The sequence below is a fragment of the Embiotoca jacksoni genome, unplaced genomic scaffold (genome assembly GCF_022577435.1).
Source record: "Embiotoca jacksoni isolate LCO1_2020_lvr unplaced genomic scaffold, fEmbJac1.0.p SCAF_13, whole genome shotgun sequence".
NCBI lineage: Eukaryota > Metazoa > Chordata > Actinopteri > Embiotocidae > Embiotoca > Embiotoca jacksoni.
The window spans coordinates 14,295,307-14,316,831 of record NW_027185263.1 but is presented as its reverse complement, the minus strand read 5'-3'; the positions used below and the strand labels follow the sequence as shown (position 1 = coordinate 14,316,831).

Genomic DNA, 21,525 nt, shown 5'->3' with positions numbered 1-21,525 from the left:
TATGTTGTGTCAAATAAAACCTAAAAGAAGTGCAGTTTTAGCCATGAAAGCAAAACAACGTCATGAATGGGTGCACCATAATAAGTAAAGGATGATGAAACGTCAGGGCTAAACTGCTCGAGTCCTTTGTGTGCCTCTTTTCTGTCCTTGCTGGCTGGGAAGCGGTAATAAAGTTAGGGGGGCAAGAAGTGTGTCCCTCCTGTGTGATTGGTGTCACTGAAGGAACAAGGTTGCCTAAGACAAGCTCTCTGCCAATAAGCCTTCACTGTCGCTCTGCCTCAGCGGCTGCCTGCTGGAGTCTCTGTCCGTCTCATCCTCTTCATCAGATCTGCCAAGACTCAAGTGTCGCCGGTACACAGGAGGGCTGTGGACAGAAACACCACAATATCATTACTTGGATACTTATAGTAGAACAAAAATGGTCATAGAAATCTAATATGGAAAAACACAAGCATTTAGGCGGTAACATACCCCTGTTTCACATTATGTAAATAACACATGCCATGAAGTGTGCATATCATATGTGCGCATTGTTGTCATGTCTTATTTTTAATTAGTATGTGGGAAAATGCATCACAAATATTACTGTGCAATGGTCCCAGATGAAAAGGTGTTACAACAATTACCCCACCAACATAACAAGAAACTCCTTAGGTTGTCAAATACATTTTCTATGCATGAGTATCATCTGTGGCACAATATTCAAATATTAGTGAATAATATGTGCAGTTAGTAAGGAAAACGCTAAAGCACTGATGCGCTTCTCCCTACTGTACTTATTAAAGGTTCTTTAAAACCGGGACTACGTAGACTATGTGCATGCTATAACAGTAACTCATTGCATGACTTTAATGGCCCCTTAATTCACTGGAGAGATTTTAATGTATCAAGACTGTCACAAGCACCGCTCTTTAACACACACCCTGAAGACAACAAGAAAAAACACAACTGAAACATGCCGTTTAGTACCCACATATAAGATCATGAACTGTCTTTCAACTGATTTGCAATTATCCTCAACCTGAAACTTATAGTAATTAATCTTAGAATAAGCTTTAAGTATGTTTTTTACGAAATAATGGTATTTAGAAATCCAAATGAAGTGACTGGAGAGTGTCTGCAATACAGAGTAGAGGTATCACTACTGTTGGGACAATGAAGACAGTGCCAAAACCCCATCAGGCTTTGCACCCTTCACCTACATGCAAGGTTCTGCTTGAATACAAATCCTGGTATTCAATTGGACGATACTTCTCTGAACTTTGGAGGTCCCCGTGAGGCAGCCACGATGTCACGTTTTTAACTAGCCTAAGCTAATTAAACCTATTTTCCTCAACATAAGAAGGCCAATTTCAAGTCGACGCCCTGCTGCTTCCTCTGCTGGTACACCAGGAGCAGCCACCGTCAACCCGCCGAGGGAGCGACATAACGGCCTTGTTATCGTCCAAGCCGAGGAAAACACCAGCGGACACACCAAACAGACTGACCACAAAGTAGCTAGGTCTTATCTAGCACAAGTAAACTTTAGCGTATCACAAGGATTATTTACAGAGTCAAAATAAATCCAAAACATTCGCACACAGCAAACACTGTTAGTATTTTTAGCGAAACATCCCGAATCAGGCTCTTGGGTTATTCTCACACCAAGCGTCACCTTCTTCTGTTGGTGTCAGTCACTGTCAGGCCTGTAGAGGTACTTCATCACCACATTATCCACTTTCTTCTGTTTCTTCTTGGTTTCCTTTTTTCCTGATTGACCATGACCTGCTGGCTCCTTCTCATCATCAGATGTTGTTTTTTTGGGACCCCTCTTAACACTGCTGGAGCTGCGGTAGGAGATGGTTGAGTCGGATGAGGAGGAGGAGGAGGACGACGACTCTGAGGAGGAAGAGGAGTCCTCTGATTCACTTTGTTTTTTCTTTGATCTCTTCTTGGACTTCTTGGCCTTTTTCGCCCTCGAGCTCTTTCTGCTGTGACGATCGTCTGAGGAGGAGGAGGAGGAGGAAGAGGAAGAGGAGTCCGAGGAGGGGACTTTACTTTTTTTGTCTTTGCGGCTGCGGGAGCTGCTGGCACTCAGGGTGCTGGACGGTCGATTACTGTAGTCCAGAGCCGAGCTGGATGAAGAGCGAAGCAGGCTAGATGTGCTGCAGCCCAGTCCCTCGTCTCCTTTCTTCCGACTGTCCTCACTTCCTTGCCCCTTCTTCTCATCCTCTTCCTCACCACTGGAGTCATCGAGTTTGCTGCGCTTGAATTTAATGGGTTTGAAGCTCAGCACCTCGTTAATTGCGGCCTCCAGGTCGGGGTCCAAGTAGTTGCGGTGGGTGACTGTTTTAATGTCCGATATGTCGGGCAGGTTGCCGTCTGAGGATCGTGGTTGAGCCGGAGTAGAAAAGCTGCGACTGAAGGCGCGGGGACTGTAAGATGACGGTCCCCCTTCACTAAAAGCCACACTCTGGCGATCGTCATCATCATCATCTACATGGACACCAAATTCACTGAGGCCACAGCTGCGAGCGAGGGACAAGCGAGAGCTGCTGCGCTTATCGTCTTTCCAAGAGGAGCTGCGGTGCAGTGATCGGGGGCTGGTGCGGCTCACACTGCTGATTGTCGACTTATTGTCATCATCCATGTCCAACATGCCCCTCCTGGTGGACATCCTGCTGGGAGCCACCGAGGACACCATGGACTCCTTATCAAATTCAGGGCTGCTGCGGGAGGTCCAGCGGGACTCGAAGCCTTTCCTGGCTCTGCTGGTGGCTTCAGAATAGGCCAGGGAGATGACAGAGCCTTTGTCATCGAAGTCTTCCTGTGCCTGACTCTTCTTCCAATCCTCCTGGAGCTCTCCAGACTTTGACTTGGCTTTGCGAAGGGAGGAATGGTCTGGAGTGTCAGGCTGCTCTTTGAGAGTGCTAAACAGGGAGCTCTCGTCACCTTTCCCCCCTATGGAGTCCTTCAGGTTGGAGCGTTTCCGGTAGCTCAGGGAACTCATGACAGACACCGATCTGTTCTGCTCTAGCTCTTTGCCATCTTTACTGCTGTCAGTCATCTTCTCCTTACCATCTTTCATCTCCTTGGCATCTGCATTTGCAGAATATCTAAAAGGTTGCATAATAAAAATTGGCAGCAGAGATAAAAAAAAAAAAAAAAAACAGAACACAAGAACAAAAAAAAAAGTGTCACATTTAAAGGATAAATTCTAATCTGGTTTGTGGTAACTGAGATTTTACATTTTGCCGCTTTGACACTGTGATGTCAGATTGTTACAGAATAAATCTGTCATGTTCATTTGTCCTTGGGACCACTCAAGATTCTGGAAATACATACGGTACCTCTGGCTATTGCTGTGAGTGTACACTGTAGAAAGTGAGGCAATCAACCAGTGAGAAGATCTATCTAACTGAGGCAGAGGCGTCATTTAGCAGGCGTGCCAACTGGCCACGGGCCACCTCAATAAATTTGACAGCAGCCGCTTTCCCATCCCGCCTCCTGTCATTAGACAGATTACTGAAAGAGAGAGATGACACCTAATCATATGAAATACTCATCCTTCTGTTGCAAACTGCCCCAGGTAATCGTGGGCCTTTTTAAGGCTGGGAATGTGGGTAGTTTTATTGCTACGGCACCACAGGGATTTATACGGTTCATCCGACATGATGTAAAAGGAATGGGAGCACTGACCTGGTGCTCTTCAGACTTCCCTCATCTGACTGGGTCTTGTTGGAGCCTTTGTTCTTCGAGAGCCAAGACTTAACTCCGTCCACGCGATCCTCCACTTCTGAATCTGTTTCCGTTTCTTCTCCACTGCGAGGAAAGAAAAACAGCTACAGTTTGTATAGTGCGTCCGGCACGACAGCAGAAATAGTCATCTTAACATGTCATTTTTATATCTTCAAGTGCAATAATCTGTCTGTCAAGAGAGTTAATTCCAAGTTTTTCCAAAATTCGGACTCTCAGCTGCTTGACACTATTACAATAAACTGCCAGTTTGGATAGATTTTTTTTTTTTTAGATCAGAAAAGAAATTAAACTAAATGCCAAGTTATGTGAATATTTTATGCAGTGTCACATCACAGGAAATTATGCAGGCAAAATAATGGTTAGTTTTCCCATATCAGAAGCTTTTTGTTGTTCAGTTCTCTTATAATCATAGGGGTTAGTGTGATGCAAGGCAAATCAGACAGGCTGCAGTTGTGACACAATAATTTCAACATGTTCTGGATGTTTTTTTTCCACCATCTCGTCTGTTTCTACAGACGAACCTGCTGCAAATGCATTAGTGACCACGCAGTGTGCAGATGAAGCTCTTGGAGGTATAATTAACTTGTTTGGCTGGTTCGAAGCTGCTAGCATCTGTGTGGCATGTCGCCTGCCCCTAGTGAATGTTATTGGAGTGGAGCCATGAGACAGCCCCTTACGCTTGACATGACAATCAATATACAGAGACCTCGAGATCCTGATGAAAAAGCTCAGCAGATCCCACCTGGACAGGGTCAATCCTCATTCAGTTGTTTCAGATCTGTGAATATTCTGAATTATGCATCCCATTGTGCTAGAAGGTTAATGTGACAGGAAGAGGGGGCGCAGAATGGCACAACCTCTGAGTCAATACTGCCATCATGGTCAAAATACATTAAGAGAGAAATTCTCATTTTGTATTGTGAGGACACGTTGCTTCCAGCCTCAGGACTAGATATACTCCAGTCCTTGGCTGCGTGATGTGTGAAAATACATTTTCACATTTTACATAGCAACATATGTTGAGCATTCTATAGGATTTCGGAACATATGGATCCTTGGTGCAATTTCAAAACTGTCTGTGCAAAAATGGGAGAAAATTACATTCTCCATGATGCAGTACTGTGTTTTAAGACAAAATACTGTATATCAAAATAATTGAAGAGAGGGCTGTTGTAAAGCAGCTGCTATTTGTAGTCCTTCTTAGGGGGGTTGCAATAGGGGGAAAAGTGGGACTGACTACCCAAGAATTCAGTGCAAGGGGGGGGGCATTGAAAAGCCTGGGATATAAACTACAGTATGTTGAGAAAGGAGGAATGAAATGTCTGGATTTAAGCACATATCACAGGTAATTATTACCTTTTTAAATGTGCTATGAACAGTTCATTAGTGACTACCCTAATAACCACTACAGATTCATGTGTAGACTTTTTGGCTAAATTATTTGTAAAACAAAATCTCCAAAGATGCGTGACGAAATTATCCAGAAGAAGACGGTCCACAGAGACTGTTTGTATGTAGGGCCCTTAATTGTGTGCTCCCTCCCTGGCCTCTTTTGATTAATGGCAGACTTTGCTATTATTTACAGCCATATACTGTACAGTAACTCTCCAAAAGCCATGTGTCATCAATCTAATCTACCTGTATAAAATTGATGGAACTGCTTGTGTATCACAGAGTTGTGGATATATTTCACCCCGTGTCTACAGACAGCTGACTGTCGTTAAAAATGAGAAACAGCGATGCAGGTAGCAGATCTTTCTTGGTGGACAAGCTTATCTATCTGAGCCCGGGAACATGCTCCGAAAATTCTTGCAAACACAATATTCCGAGAGGTGCGAGATGACAGCCAGACTGCTGAGCTCCATCATTCGTCCACACACCATATGTGCATTTTTTATGCAGGTCTCCCACCGAACAGCGAACCCTCTCCTTTGTCACCGAGCTTTGTGTCACACATTGTCATTTTTCACTATTTTTCTCGTTTATCTCTTTTTCTTTTTTTTTTTTTTGGTGGTGGTGGTGGTCTGCCTTAAAGCAACAAGAAAAGTAGTCATGCTGGTGCAATTTGAATATCGTGAGGTAGTGATCACGGTGTGGACAGAGCACTGGAATTTTGGGGGTAATCAGGCTTTCAATCTTTCTAAGAGAATTAATATCTTAACCTAGAGCCCTGACTCTCTGGGGGAAATGGTAATGATGATCCCAGAGAGAGTATAAATGGCCTGGTTATTTTATTTTCTAGACAAAGCCCTGTTCATTTCAGAGCTGGAGAGCTGCTTCATGAGGCAACAAGCAAAATTGTGAGTCCAAGTTCAGCTATTATACTCCGTGTCAAGCCTTTATTTCCCACTCCCTGTCCTCTCTCCTGCATACTAAGTAGAACAAATAAAAGCCCACCAAAAAAAAAAAAAGATAATAGCTTCATTAATACCAGCAAGTTGATTACACATGTTGCCCATTTATCAGCTCTGTGACGCTGTGACTTTTTAACATGATATATCACACAAAATACTGAAACCAGCCCACAGCCAAATCACCCCTCCCGTCCCTCTCAAACACACACGAGCGCGCAAAATAAAAGGTGGCTTGCAATTGAGTGCTGTGCAAATGGTGTCACAAACGATTTGTCCTTGGCTCCACACTACTAGCTAACCAGTCCTGAGGCTCGTGGATGCAAACAGGCCCCGGGACTTCACAAGTGAACATTAATCGCTTCTGACAATTGGCCTGCACTGGTTGTAAATCTTTGTCACAAATACTTACTCTCAGCATCAAATCTCGTATGGCTTGGTTCTATCAGTTAACTACTAAACTAAACACCATATTTTGATGGTTTCTATTCAGCATGAGACAATTAAATAAAACTGCACATTGCACTCTGTGATGTAATTAATCTTATATTCAAGGATAATTATTACCTTGTGCTAAAGGTAAAAAAGAAATATAACAGTCAGTCAAGCATTTACATGTGATGTCATGTATTGTATGTACCCTCTGTGAGGGGGGAATGCAGCCTGAAAGACCCTAATTTGACTTACATTTTCTTCCCCTGCAATAATCCCGCTAACCTCTGTGTTGAAGCATCGAGCATAAAAAAAATATTGAACAGTCATGTAAATCATCTGGAAATTCCACTTCATGATTAGAAGAAAAGTCACCTCCTCTGTCATTGTTCACCCATGTTGCTAACGCAATGATGTTGAAGCAGGGGGAAAATGCAATGAAGTAAACATGGCAAATCATTGCTTTTTTTTTTCTTTTCTTGAGTCACACAAAAAGAAAAAGGGGGAACGCTGATACACGCAAGTTGTCTGATGAAAAACTTGATAACAAAAAGCAGTAATGAAGAGCGTAAAGCAATCAGAGGTTAAAGCGGGAAACTATATTGCTACAAAGTGACGACTGCATTTTCATACACTCTGATGAAGGTTTAAATTATTTAATATCGTTAAAAAAAAAAATTTAAGAAAAAGAAATTCAGTCAGTCAAAAGAACATATTTAACATTCACAGGAAATGACTGCACATTTTAAAAGCGAGACAAGGTGAACTTTTGTAGTTGAAGTTAAATGTTTCAGGGCACTCTGAAATGAGATTGGATTAGTGGAGTATTTGCATGCATGGAAATCAACGGCTGCGCTTTGAGGCGAAACGTTTGAGTCGTGCACCGTGCTGTTACCGCCGCGCACCACTTTCTCACCATGCCGTGGACAGCGATGCAGTCGCAGAGGGCTCATTATTTCACAGTCACAAGCATCCACTGTGCTTAAGGTCTTCCAGAGCACATGTAAGATACTCCCACCACGCTAGTACTATAAGGTACTGCTACTTTGACAGTGTATATGGCAACATATTTCACAGAAAAAAGAAAATAACTGCCATATTTGTATATTTTTACAACATACCGTGTGAGAAATTGTTTTCTGTTAACTGCACAATGTGTTTCTATTGCTTTTCACTCTGTAATTTCCTAAAAAAAAAAAAAAAAAGGGGTAAAATTCATGTTAAATTGAGTCTGATTTCTCATGGCTGTACATGGGCCGGGAATGTCTGTGGTGCGTTCACCACACTAACTCAGTGGGACTTGTTGCATGTGCTCCGGAAAGGCTGCAGAGCAACAGGAAACGTTTCAAAAACAAAGTTCAGTGCAACAGCTTCATCACTCGATCCAAACAAATGCATGATGGTGTACGTTGGTGCTTCAAATGTAGCAGAGGATGCTGTTTGATACAAAAATAATTGTGGAGACAATGATGCAGTGTTACCGTGAGTTTTTGTTACACTTAGTTGGTCTTCGTTTGGGTCATTTTTTCCAAAGCAGTAAGAGTGGTTTTTAAAAAATGGAAGAATACTGTGAAATTTACAGTCATAGTCCATTTTACACTCTTGTTTCGATTTTGCATAGTATCCCACGTGCCATCAGCAATTTCAAATAATTTCTTGTTCCTTTTGAAGGAAGGAAAAACCAAGCCCTGAAATCTCCAATGAGGCTGCCTGTGTACAGACACCTCCAGATAATTGGAACGCAATAAAATGAAACAAATGAAACACCGGGGCCATCCTCTAAACATAGCTATTATCAGAGATGTATAACCCAGACACTGCTTTCTGTTCTATTTACAATTACTTCTCCCCACCGTGTTATTGTGAACCAACACAAACTGAAAGGACACTGCATTATTGTCTCTTGTGGTTGAAATAGGTGAGAAATTTTTTTAAAAAAACAACAACAACTTGAAAACAACCATAATGAAAGAAACAAAGGATGCATTTTCCGTTCTCACGTTTTGTTCTTTCTTTTCTGATATTTTGTCACCATGTCTTGCAAACTGCCAGAAGTGTGGAAGAGACCAAAAACAGGAACAGGGAGAAGGAGAAAGGGAGAGGGTGAGATACACAAATAACAGTGCAAGAGGAGGCCAAGAAGAGATAGCAGCAAACAAACCGTTTTACACTTGACACACATAAAATAACTATCCATTGTGCTGTAGAGCGGTGTCACTGTAAATCAACTCATGCCTGCTCAAACACAACTGGTGTGTGTAATGTCTTCCTTTCAGAGGTCTGTGTTACTGCAGTCGGCGTTTACTTCGGTGGGCTCAGAGCGAGCATAACCCTCAAACTCCACTGCAAAGAGTAGCCAAACAGGGAAAACTGGCACCGAGACAAAAGATCAGAAGCAGGGAGCCAAATTAAACCCTTTGAGAAGTATTTGGGGAACAGAGGGAGTGTAGTATGACTCATGAGTACAAAAGAGGTCGGGCAGAAATTGATGTAGGAAGATGTGTGAGAATAAAAAGACCCAGGTCGTGATTGACAGCAGGCTAAAAAAAACAAAAAAAAAAAACACTGGCATTTCTCATTTGGGAACTTTGTTGCAACTTATGAAAATAATGTGTTGTGTGGCATTCAAGGCCTCTAGCTACAATGGAGGAGTCGTACCAAGCATACATTACAAATCCACTAAAGCAAAGGCAATTGTGTCTTCCTTTTAAAGACGATTTAAGCCGCGCTGTACCTGTTGATTAAGTCGTCATTATCGTCACTCTCCATCTCATCCTCAATGGCAGCCTGCAGGTCCCCGATCCTCTTGAAGGCCAGCTTAAGGTCCACCTGTAAGCTCTGATTTGCCGCCTCTAAGCTCTCGATGTCCATTTCCTGGTGAACGGATGGCAGCACATTAGAAGCACCTCCTCTAGCGTGAACACCGGTGAATCCTATCACGGCACCCAGCACCCAAAAGCCTTACCAGCTCGTGCTTCTTGCGGCTCGCCTCGGCCTCCTTCTTGGACAGCTCCCCCGTTTCTTCTTTCATGTCCCTTATCTGCCTCTGCATGCGTTTATTCTGCTCTTTCTCCCTGTTTTCTGCAGCGATGCGTTGGTTCCTCTCCTCTGTCATTTTCTCGAGGTTCTCCTTCAGACGACCCACCAGAATCTGGGGAGCAGTTGATGAGAACTTTGTTCTTAATAAGGTCGCATATAGTGTGGACAAGTGAACAACTCTGAAGTTAAATGATCTCCTTTGAACCCTGCCCACCATAGTCAGACTTTATTTGCTATTACAGGACTGATATTTGAACAGTTGTCCAACTTTTTCCTGATTTTAATTCATAGACAAAGTGACTATCAGCAGACTTCTCTCAGGTTCAGAGGACATACAACACACTTTTGAAAATATCAGAGGTTTAACCAGTGACTGAAATAAACATCATACAAGCTGAAAGGAGGAAGTAAAAGTGTGAAGTATAATTAAAACCTGGAGTGTTCACAGCCAGACCTGAACATTTCAAAACATAACTAGACTAAATTACTGTTAGGTTGTATTTATATTATAAATTGAACAGTTATCAACTTCCTGTGGTGAAAATGACTGACTGGATCCTGAAAACATGTAAAAAAAAACATGTGCTCTTATATGGTACTAAATATGAATCTAAATACATTCCTTGATGAATGGCTTTTCTTAACAAGAACCTCAAAGACATGGAGCAATGCAAGGGACACTATACTTTCTCGTTTATATGCTTTATGTTAGAAAATTAAATGTCAAAATTTGCATTTACACGTAGCAAAGCATGTCTTCTACATTTAGCAAGACCAGCAGCATCATCTCACCTCCAAGCGCTTGATCTGCGTCCTCTCATACTCCAGCTTGGTCTCCAGCTCACGGATCTTGGCCTCCTGACGGCTCACGAGAGACTTCTCCACCATGGACTGTTCTTGGAACTCTAACTGGCTCTGTAGTGAATGAATCTGGAGGAGGGGACACACAGATACACAGGCATAAACACACTTAATCCCTCCCTAGGGAGCAGTGCCCACTGCACACCTTGACCTTTGCTAGCCGCTTCTTCTCTTAGGCGAGGACTGTAAAATTTAAGAGGAGGTGCTGATGTTAGGTGTGTGTCTTAAAACTAAATGAATGTTCACTTTTTTGCCCATTTTGCCCGTGCAAATTTAATCCATCTTGGTAAATATAAATATTGCACTTGCAGTCTGAGTAATGAGGTCTAGATAAGCCTCCAATCTACCACAAATGGTCAAAAGAAGAGCTTGTGGTTCAGGCTGAGTAACAGCGAGTCGCAGTAATTTCACAGGCTTTGAGAAAAGGGCTGTGCCTCATGCAAAGCACATTTGTTCCATCTCAATCGTTTTCTCATGACTGATAAAAGGAAAAAAGATACGTCACAACAAAACCAGCCTAAAAGGCAGCATGGCACCTAATGAGGGACTTTGCATCTGAGACGAGAAGGATTTGGAGTTCTCCTTTGATATTGCTAAAGAAGCGAGATTTCCCTCCTACTGGGGATGAGATAACCACTTCAAGGTCAGATGCTTTAGATAGCTACCACTGCCTACTCTGGCAGGTTTTAACAATGCCTTACAGCCTGCTGTGTGTCTCTAGTGTAGCCAAAAATATTCTGATGGGTGGGCCCTGAGTGGCCCAAAGCTTTGGTACAATATCTTATTATAATAGAAATGGGGTGCGCTTTTAGGGAGCAGCAAGCACTCGGTTCTTTGCTTTGAAGCACATTCTGTTTACAGCAGATGGTTGTATTTATTTAGTCCACTGTGTATCCATAAAAATAAGAAAAAGTCCGGTAACATAGTGAGTCTGAGTTTGCATAATCTGCATGCAAACAAATGCATCAACAAAGTAAGCACATTAATACATGACACACCTGACACATTAGAGGTTATCTGAATAAATAGCGCTCCATCAGAAAAACACATTAAAAGCACTCTCATCAACATACTTTCGGCCTAAACCCGGAGCATTAACCTTTTTACCACATTAATACACATTTAAACTGAGCTTCAACCATTAGCTAACACCTCAACCACAGTATACAGCAATTACTCAAACTGAGAAATGGGCTAAATAAGACAAGGCTATGAGGTTGATGACAGTTTTTATGATTCAAATACAGAGCTGTTAGATCATGAGCTGTGAGCCAGTTGTGCAGCGTGAAAACCAAGAATGACAGTTTGCAGCCACACCAGCAGCTCTGTGATATTTTTATTTAGACACACCGGAGCTTTGCGCTACATGCTAAAGTCAGCATGCTAACCTGCTCACAATAACAATGTGCTGATGTATAGTGGGTAAAATGTGGCCCATGCAGCTGGGAATCATGGAGGTCTTTACAAAATACATTTTGCAGAGCTATCTGTTGGATGTTGAAATATTTCACTGAATAAGTGAAAAAATTTGACCTGCGAGAGGAAAAAGTGGATCATCAACGTCAGCATACTTTATCCTCTGACTGACAGACATTGCCAATCCCTAGAGGTGTGCTTGGCAAAAAAAGAATATATAGCTGTAGACCTGCAGGTCAGAACAGCACTTAAGATAACAGACTGCAGAACACAACACAGTTCAATCCAATGGTAAGTAGGAAGGAGATCAAATAATTTAAAAAACACATTTTTATAAAACTTTCCCTCATAACAAAGATGAACTTTGGGCAGAAAAGTTAAATATGTCTCATAATTATAATTTTTTTTTTGTAAGTGAGCAAATTCTGCTGCACTAAGTCAGACCCATAAATTGGTCAGACTGCAAAGAGTTTCCCACATGAAACACTTAATTAAAACAGCAATCAGCCCTCATCACCTTGTTTGCGACTTGCATTAATACATATTAAAGGCACATAGCTAGGCCCATTACTAATGCCAGAGCTGAAGTGCCTCAGAGCATAGAGCCAAAGCCATTTGAAAAAGACATCCTCGTGAGATATACTCCCAATAAACTGTGCATAACAATAGAAACAAACTCCACATGGGCACAGCACAAATAGTGTTGAGGGTACATTTATGTTGTAGGATATATTGATATTGATCAACATATGGAAATTAATCATGTTGAATTAAAAAAAAAATTTTAGAAGCTATATTGTCCAGTAAAAGCTCAAAAAGTCTTGGGTAACATGTTTTTTTCCACTCGATTATTATGAAGCCAATATGCAACATAATAATAAAACATCTAACCAACAATACTAGTTCATATAAGTCAGTATTTAAATGCGGGCTTTGTTTCTGTCATATCTGATTGTGACATTAAATGTAGCCTATATTAAATGTGTATACATTTTTTTTTTATGAAATTCAGTGTATAAATGTGTATGAATTTCCCATGTAGGGACATAACAGTGCTTGGCCTGATATATGGCACAGGGCCACCAGGCTTTACAAAGCAGCGGATTGACATTTGAAACGTGACTCCTCTGCGAGCATCTGCTGTGAGGGGCCCTTTTTCAAGTGGGAGAGTAAAGTGGCACCTTGGGGGGTTTTCAGTTGATTGGAATAATGATATGAATCATGCATAAAATGGCCACCGTCTGTAACAAGGTTTTCCCATTATGTCCAGTTATTGCATCTTATCACGTCAATAGATGAGTCATCCGATAAACAAACAAACCACATCGTCTGACGCTGTTTTCATACGCGTTTGCATTTGCCACCTTTTCATTAACCCCAAGGCTGCTCTGATATTTTAAAATCATCGCAAAACCAAACCACAAATATAATAATGATAAATAACTGAGACAGAAGCTGCCGTGTCAAGTTGAGAGACAATCGCTGAAAGGATTAGAATGAGTGCTTAAATTTGATCTAATTAGTTAAACCCTGGTGATGTGTATTACCCTTCCTTTGAAAAGGAAATCTGAGAGTCAAAAGAACCTTTTCTCTCCTTGACTCTGAATTTTCTGCTGATTCCTACTATTTAAATGTAAATAGCATTGCAATTTTGGGAAGAAAGCTGCCACAGAAAGGAAGCATTTTTTGGTCTCAATAATCAGAGAAAGATTCTGAAGCCTAATCAGAGAGGAGTGTTGAGGCAGTGGGCAGATTTCCTGGCAGGCAGCTGTGCTGCTTTTGAAAACGTCCTCGTACCTTTTCTTGGATCTCCTGCTTCTCCTTTGTGGCTTCTTCCAGCTGTGCCTGCAGGTCACTGATCTGGCTCAAATCCCTGGCAGACTAGCGCACATACAGACACATGGAGACACATAAAATCAATAGTCAGAGAATTATGGTATCTGTGTGTGTGTGTGTGTGTGTGTGTGTGTGTGTGTGTGTGTGTGTGTGTGTGTGTGTGTGTGTGTGTGTGTGTGTGTGTGTGTTTGACAGAAGAAGCGTGAGCATACTGTATGTTTCAATTATTTGTGACAAAGATGACTTTTAATGTGAGTGGTAATAAACATAATGAATTAAATCATTTGTCATGTGGTCTGCTGTGGAACAGATTGCATCTCCCTGATTTCAGAGCACACACTGTGTTTAAAGGGGAATATGTCCTCCAAAGCTCAAAGCTACTGTAAAGCAGAAAAGAACAGCATGTCAGGGTAAAAGACGGTATCCCACAATGTTTCACACTATATTTGGTGCGTGTGCTGCATTTTCACGTTGTGCGTCTGTTCGTCCGTTCCTGGATTGTGAACTCGATATCTGAGGAACGCCAGCAGGGAATTTCCACAAATTTGGGAGAAAAAAAATTTTGGACTCACGGATGAACTAATTCAATTTTGGTAATCAAAGGTCAAAGTAATTGTGACCTCACGTCCATTCCATTCATTCTTGTGACTGCGATGCCATAACTCAGGAACAGAAGCCGTAATTACGACTATATTTTCCTTCACAGTCTCCGCCAACCTGACTGCTTGAAGGAGGCAAACAGCCATGAGGTAGTAATTCTAGTTTCCTACCTAAAGGGGAAGATCTGAGCTTCAAAAGGAGCTCATAAAACATTTTATTTTGAGGAGACAGACATTTTGGACTACCTGGGCAACTGCCGCCTTGTGTTTCTTCATCAGCTCGTTCATGTCCTCCTGGTCCTCCTCCATGCGAGACTGCAGGTCGTTCTTCTCTCTCTGCAGACGACTGACCTGCTCCTCCAACTGTGGAACAAATAGAGGAAAAGAAGAAGACACACACTTTAGCACGCAATGACAGGATTTATTCATGAGCTGTTGAATATGATAAATGGTCATTAGCTGGCCGGGCCGTGGCAGTCCTGGAATCTCATCTAATGGCAACGGAACATGATCTGGACAGGCTTCTGGCCGGAGGATGAGACCAATTGGAGATAATCAATTGGCTCATTTAGGCTGGGGAAAGTGCGGCCAGTGCAGCATACTGGTGATGTCCTATTTAGAGTTCATCCTCTGTGGTGGTGGTGGTGGTGGTGGTGGTGGGAGGGGGGTGACTCAGGCCTCTCAATCTGCATTCTCTAATCTCACACATTTACAAGACCTTCCCTCGCCATAAATGCAGCAATTAACAAGCAAAGCAGAGGCACACAGAGCTCTGTGTGTCATCCCCAGAGACACAAACATCCTCAGTCTATGAGTCTAAAATGCAGGCGGTGCTCTCATGAGACAGCCATTAATGAGCAGATGGAGAGAGAAAAAAAACATTCAACAAAGCTTATTTATCCATTATAGCAAAATGTTGAAATCAGACATATGCCAAAGGGCATTTATTATTTTAATGTCTCACCATGGCTTGATGATGCTCGCATATTAATGTTAGAACCCTGCTGTATTTTTGAAGAGTGAAAATTTTATAGGCCCACGTTTAATTAAGCATTGTTGTTGTTGTTGCTCTTCAAAAGAAATGTACAGAAACATTTATGCAAATCATTTCTCAAGTGATAAAAATTGTTAAATGAAAAAGGGGCAGGTATATTTTATTATGTATAACTGTAATGATTTGTACACACCACGGATTAAGATACAGATACACCAAAATATAGTCCGTGAGAAACTGATTGGCATTCAGGCCTACTCAAGTGAGTAATTGGAACACAATTTACGCGGCTCCACTCCGGGTCTCATGTCGCACTCTCAGGAGACATTGTTAACAGATGTTAAAACTCACCGATATCTTAGCTTTGGCCACGTCCTCCATTTGGATATGCAAGTCCTCAATTTCAATCTCCATGCTCTTGCGAGCCTTCACAGCCGTCGCAGAAGTGAACTCAGACTCTTCCAGCTGTGAGAAAGGAGGAGTGTGGGGAAGGAGGTGAGAGACAGACATGAGTGGGAAAAGATCAAAGATCTGTGCTGGATATGACTGAGGAAAAAACTTTTTTATTGTAACTGTGTGGGGCGTACTTGATTTTTGAGCTGGGCGATCTCCCTCTTGCTGGGGGCGTTACTCTTCAGGTGGTCCAGCATAATCTGAGCATCAGCCAGAAGGACTTTGGTTCTCTTCAAGTCTTTCTTCAGTCTCTTCTCCGTCTCCACGTCCCTTTGGCTCACCTGAACCATAAAACCACTCCTTTATAGACAGTATTGTCACACATTACTTTCGATCCTCCTTCAAAAACCCACAGCACCTCTCTTGACTCAAAAGCATTTTCTTTTCCAATCAAAAGGAGAGGCCCACCAATTCAAAGAGACCAGAGGCAGACTGATGGAAATACCTGATCCTGGGCATTCAGCAGTTTGGACTCCAGCTCTCTTCTGTCACGCAATACTTTCTGCTTGTCTTCGTACTCCTCCTCCAGCTGCACCTCCATCTGTTTCAGCTGCAGGACACATGAGCAGAGTGTCAAGATGCACAAGCAGATGATCAATGATAAACAAAGACAGACATAGCAGACCATCGACCATCCTGTTAGACATGGCTGCTCTCACGCGTCAAGGACAAATGAATCCCCTCCTGAGCAGATCTGCTAGACTTTAAAGTCATTAAATAAAATGTATATCAAATTCAAGGTTTTTATATTAAATATGAATAAAAAATGGTTTCTGTATTCTAACATGTATCGACATTGATTTGTTGTAAAGATTTTTGGCAAATTTTGTACTTGCTGTTCGTAAGACCATAATTATATATTAAAATAATCATTCATACTCATTCTTTTGATGAATACAGTACATTTGTATTAAACATAGGAGAAATACAATAGTACAATAAACTTCATCCAAGCGGAACCAGAAGTGACCATATTTGGACAAGCTGGGGAGGAGCTAGCAGTGGATCTGACGTGGCTCTCCCACCCACCTGGCTGCACCACAGGCCTGTCAATCAAACAAACCATGGCTTTTTGAGGCCCATTTTCTAATTAACAATGGGATAAATGTCAGATGGACTGCCAGAAAACTAATGAGGGACTTTAACTAACAACACCATAAGAACATGTGGAGAAAATGTATTGACTTTGTATTTCATGAGAGAAGTTGAATGGGAGTCAATGACGTCAGAGGCTTTTTGGAGCCAACCTCTAGTGGCCCTCTCTGGCATTGCAGTTCAAGGCACTTCCACATTGGCCTCATTTTTCAGACCTGGAAGCTACGTCCACTTTTATACACAGTCGATGACTTCAGTAAACCTTTGTGAACACAATATGTGAGTTTTTCAGCGCTGCCTTGACCAGGAAAGAGAAGCTTTAAATAATTTGCACAAATGAAAGCGTGAGAATGAGCAGTGCCTACCTTCTTACTGCAGGAGTGCCTGATCTCCTCCACCTCTTCATCCTTACTCTCAATCTCTTTGGAGTGGGTCTGACGCTGCCTCTCCATCTCCATCTCAAGCCGCAGCTTAGCCTGAGTACATAATGAGGACACACACACGTATAACAACACAAATTTAATGAATGCACAAACACAAAATTTAAAAAAAGACTAAACTGAAAAAGGGAAAAATGATAGATCTACTATCTTGATTTTCTATAAGCAGCTTTTAGCCTCCACACTGCTATAAAGTACCACATCTGCACCACCCTGTACCTGCTCCAGCATTTGGATGCTTCCAGCCTGTTCGTCCAGCTCCTCCTCCTGGTCTTTGACCTTGGCCTCGAGGTCACGAAGTTGCTTCTTGACCTTGGCCAGCGAGGCCTCGTCTTTGGTTTCCTGGGAGGACAGATCCTGCAGCTCTGCCTCCAGCTGCTGCACCTTGGCATTCATGGCGCACAGTTCAGTGTCCTTGTCCTGCAGGCAGGAGACACAGTGAAGCTGCACATCTGGACCAGCCCAGTTATGTCAGACAGAGAGCAGAGAGACCAAATATGTTGTCCTTAAGAGAGGACATCTGTGTACATACCGAGGATGCAGTGTAAAGTAGCTTACCTGCAGCTGCTGGCGGAGGTTAAACATCTCACCAGTCATCATGTCTTTCTCTCGGGCCAGCTTCTCCTTCTGGCTCCTCTCTCTTTGTACCTCACCCTGAGCCTGGTTCTGCTCCAGGTCAAATCTGGATCACACACACACATGTAATACAATAAAATATGAAGAATATAATCCAGGAAAAGTGGCAGATACATCTGGTGCCTATCAAGTCATTTGTCAAAATGAACTGACATGTTTGATTTTAAACCATGAACTGACAAAGTGACTTTCTGTAACTCAATTTTAGGCGATCCTTCACACAAAGCCCAACATCAATTTACCTCTATTCTAGCCTCCACTTTTATCCCTTTCTATTAGCCATCAATTTACCATTGGGTTGTAATAATGTGCAAAATGTTTTCTTCAATTGTCTGCGGCAAAAACACTTATGATTGGTGAACTTAACAGCTAAGTGTTTCATGCTGTCAGCTCATTGTAATTCCCTGTTTTTCTCTGTGAAGCGCAGCTGAAAATAATTTCACCCACAGAGCATCTTCAATTAGCCACAGGGGAGAGATCACATTCTGCCACAGCGATAGCTTCTCAAGTGCTTAAAGTCTGAGTCATTTTCTCAGCTAATGCAATTCCACAGATTACAGAACATCTCAGTCACAATTTAAATTAAAGAAAAACTTTAGCATTATGCAAGTGGGCCTGCGCTGGGCAATCCAAGGAGGAAAGAGCAAAATGTTCTCTGTCAACCTGTCCGTCACCCTCTGTGTCATAAACACACATTACGGAGACAGAAGAAGGTGACAGATTAAATTGAAACTGACTTCCTCTGTTTCTTCTCCAGATCGTGGTTGCGGCTCTGCAGGCCCTCCAGGTGGAGCTTGGTGTCCTGCAGCTCCGCAGTTAGTTTCTGGCACTTCTTCTTCAGCTGCTGCACAGAGCGCTGCACATCCTCACTATCTGTCTGCAAATCAGCCAGCTGCAGCACGTACACACACAAACACACATTTTAATCATATTTACTATTTACATTCCTAACAGTTCAAAACATATCTTCGCTATCACAACTAAAAGGTTACAAGTGTGTCATAGACAAACATTAAAATCAAAATGTTTAAGTTAATTAGAAACATTTCTTCTTACCTTTCTCTCAAGATGTCTTTTGCCCTGCTGCTCTGTCTCCAGCTTGTCATCAAACTCCTGCTGGAGTTTCTTTTTGGTGAAGTCCATTTCACGAATGGCTCGATTATATTTTATGCGCCACTCACCTCCTGGAGGAAAGAGACACAATTCAGAAAATGTCTGGGTGACATTTGGGTGTCTCCTGCTTTTAATGCAGGCCTTGCCGGGCACATCGAGGAAACGGCTCAAAAGCTCTGAAATGATGGATGCTGTGGATTATTGAGTGCACTGTACTGGCCACGATGGCTATCGCATTCAAGCACTGAAATAATATAATCTCACAGGAAATAAAACTTCTTTCATCAAAACCTGACCTCATAAGGTCAAAAAATTTGACAGGAAACTACAAAGCAGCCTTTGCGTTTCAACTCTAATCTTGGATAAACCTGAGGTAAGAATTCTGAGCACACCACAACAGCAGTTAGAGAAGGACATGTCTAAGTGGCACTTTCCACAGTTCTTAGGTGACCCTAATTCTGGAGCTGTCAGAGGCTATCAGAACTATAACAGCGGCCAGGCAGACATTCAGGTTCAGGTTCATTTCCAAGCCTTATCATTTTAGAGGCTGTCCATTTCTCCTTCACATACCAACACCGGCTCCTCCATCAGTGCTGCTCATTAGCATATATATAGCATAATGACAACTTGCAGGGCCACCAGCTCTGATCTCAACGATTATTTTCTCATTCATCTAAAAATTCTGATACGCTCTGTAATGGCTTGTCTGCTGAGGTGGATTGAAGAGGGTGGGAGCACAGAAAAAAAAAAAAAGAAAAGAAAAAGAAGCCTCACGGACAATATGCTCTCAGCAGGCGCTCTCTTTCCCAGCAAGGGGAGACCAATCAGCAACAGGCATGAGTTGCATGCCTGGGAGCTAACATCTTAATCCCCTAGCAGTAAATCCTAAAGTTGGAAAATATACTTCCCGGCACAATACGCGATGTGGCCGAGTCTGACGGCCATGTCTCCCGCTGAAACGGTCGAACAAAGCCACTCATTCCTGCAGCTACAATTAGTATGAGACATTTTTCAAACTATGCACATAATGCTGGTCTGAGTGGTGCAGGGAATTATGCTTCTGACCTATGCTGACAAGCCCCATTAGGGAGGTTTAGGGAAGCTGCTGCAAGTGTCACAAGGTACAATTAATTAGGGAATTTAACACAAATCTTTGAAAATACGGATGACCTGAGAAAAGTCTCTGCAAGTCACATCCTCTGTGTTATCTATAGATTTGGCCTTGGAATAAAATACAATGGAGGTGTGAGAGTCTCTGGTATCGATTGGTGTAACTCCAAATGTTGTTTCTAGCTTAACTAACCAGCATCATCATCATCATCCATCTCCCCATTGAGCTCTGATGTTTTCATCAGTCGCGCCTCCATCAGCTCCATCTCCTGTGATTCCAGCTGTTTCTTCACGACATCAAACTTAACCTGGAAGGCACAAATTCAGCCACAAGTCAAAGAAAAGTACGTCAGTCATACTAAAATGGAACATTTTTAAATTACTAATACTGTTGTGGTGTGGGTTTTTTTTCTAATATTTTTGTTTATATGTGCCTGTAGATCCTTCAGGTCCTTCTCCAGGCGGAGTCTCTCTGAAGTCTCAGTCTCCAGCAGCTGAGATGCCGACTCACTGGTGCTTCTCTCATCAGCCAGCTCTGCCAGCAAGTCTGCGATCTGAACACAAACACGTACAGGCAGACACATACAGCGGCGTTATGCAAATCTACAAACTCCTCAGCCCAAGTTTCTTTGCAAATATGTGATCAAATCTTTAACTAAAGTGGAGGAGAACAATCTCAACCACCGTCCTCCCAGAATGCATTGCCTCAGGAAAAGTTACCCACCCTGCTCTCCAATCGATCCGTGTTTAGTCTCAGCTCATTTCGCTCTTTTTCCACCCTCTCCAGCTTCAGTTTCTGCTGCTGTATCTCCTCCTGAAGCACAGAAGAAAGCCATACAGGTTGTAGAACAGGTAAAACATTAATGACAAGAAGTGCAATGCTGCAGTGGCAGGCAATGCATTTTGAAAGCGCGTTAAAGGCTGCCTAACTAAAAGGAATCTGTAAAGCGGGGGTGCATCACACAGAGAGGTTCTCTCACGTCTTTGTCTCGCATCTGCTCCTCGGTGAGCTGGACCTTAATGAGGGGCTGCACTGTGGTGAAGAGCTTCCACCATGGCCAGTGCTTCACACCGCGGTTCTTCTGGATGTTTTTCTGGATGCACCGGATTGCTAGATCCTGGATCTAAACACACATTCAGTGAAGCAGTCACCACAGGAAAACGCATATGTAAAATGATGGCATTTGTTGCAGTGTGCTACCACAGAATTGGCTGGTAAATAATCTGGGGCATAAAATCAGAGGTGATAAGTCTTGGTGTTATCTTAGACTCAGATTTAAGTTTCAGGGCCCACATTAACAAAGTAAACGGAAACCTAATTTTTCCATCTTAAAAAGGCCAAGATATGCCCATTTATTAATCAGACAGATGCTGAAAAGCTGATTCATGCCTTCATTTCTAGCTGACTGAAT

General features: G+C 42.4%; 1 protein-coding gene across 3 annotated transcripts in view; it reads right to left on the bottom strand.

Annotated features, from left to right (window-relative positions):
- Window positions 1-277: 277 nt before the first annotated feature.
- LOC138196603 (unconventional myosin-XVIIIa-like) overlaps window positions 278-21,525 on the bottom strand; it is a 52,654-nt gene continuing 31,406 nt past the window's right edge. For all 3 annotated transcript variants that reach the window (XM_069146816.1, XM_069146814.1, XM_069146815.1), the window contains 21 exons: window positions 21,094-21,237; window positions 20,838-20,927; window positions 20,548-20,667; window positions 20,307-20,421; window positions 18,947-19,074; window positions 18,628-18,782; window positions 17,813-17,936; window positions 17,474-17,674; window positions 17,180-17,290; window positions 16,165-16,269; window positions 15,854-16,000; window positions 15,618-15,731; window positions 14,519-14,635; window positions 13,635-13,718; window positions 10,353-10,490; window positions 9,487-9,672; window positions 9,256-9,395; window positions 8,522-8,566; window positions 3,679-3,801; window positions 1,655-3,095; window positions 278-364 (listed from right to left, as the gene is read on the bottom strand). In XM_069146816.1, the coding sequence (XP_069002917.1) occupies window positions 1,670-3,095; window positions 3,679-3,801; window positions 8,522-8,566; window positions 9,256-9,395; window positions 9,487-9,672; window positions 10,353-10,490; window positions 13,635-13,718; window positions 14,519-14,635; window positions 15,618-15,731; window positions 15,854-16,000; window positions 16,165-16,269; window positions 17,180-17,290; window positions 17,474-17,674; window positions 17,813-17,936; window positions 18,628-18,782; window positions 18,947-19,074; window positions 20,307-20,421; window positions 20,548-20,667; window positions 20,838-20,927; window positions 21,094-21,237 (3,813 nt within the window). In that variant the 3' untranslated portion in view covers window positions 278-364; window positions 1,655-1,669. The remainder of the gene's footprint in view (window positions 365-1,654; window positions 3,096-3,678; window positions 3,802-8,521; window positions 8,567-9,255; window positions 9,396-9,486; window positions 9,673-10,352; window positions 10,491-13,634; window positions 13,719-14,518; window positions 14,636-15,617; window positions 15,732-15,853; window positions 16,001-16,164; window positions 16,270-17,179; window positions 17,291-17,473; window positions 17,675-17,812; window positions 17,937-18,627; window positions 18,783-18,946; window positions 19,075-20,306; window positions 20,422-20,547; window positions 20,668-20,837; window positions 20,928-21,093; window positions 21,238-21,525) is intronic.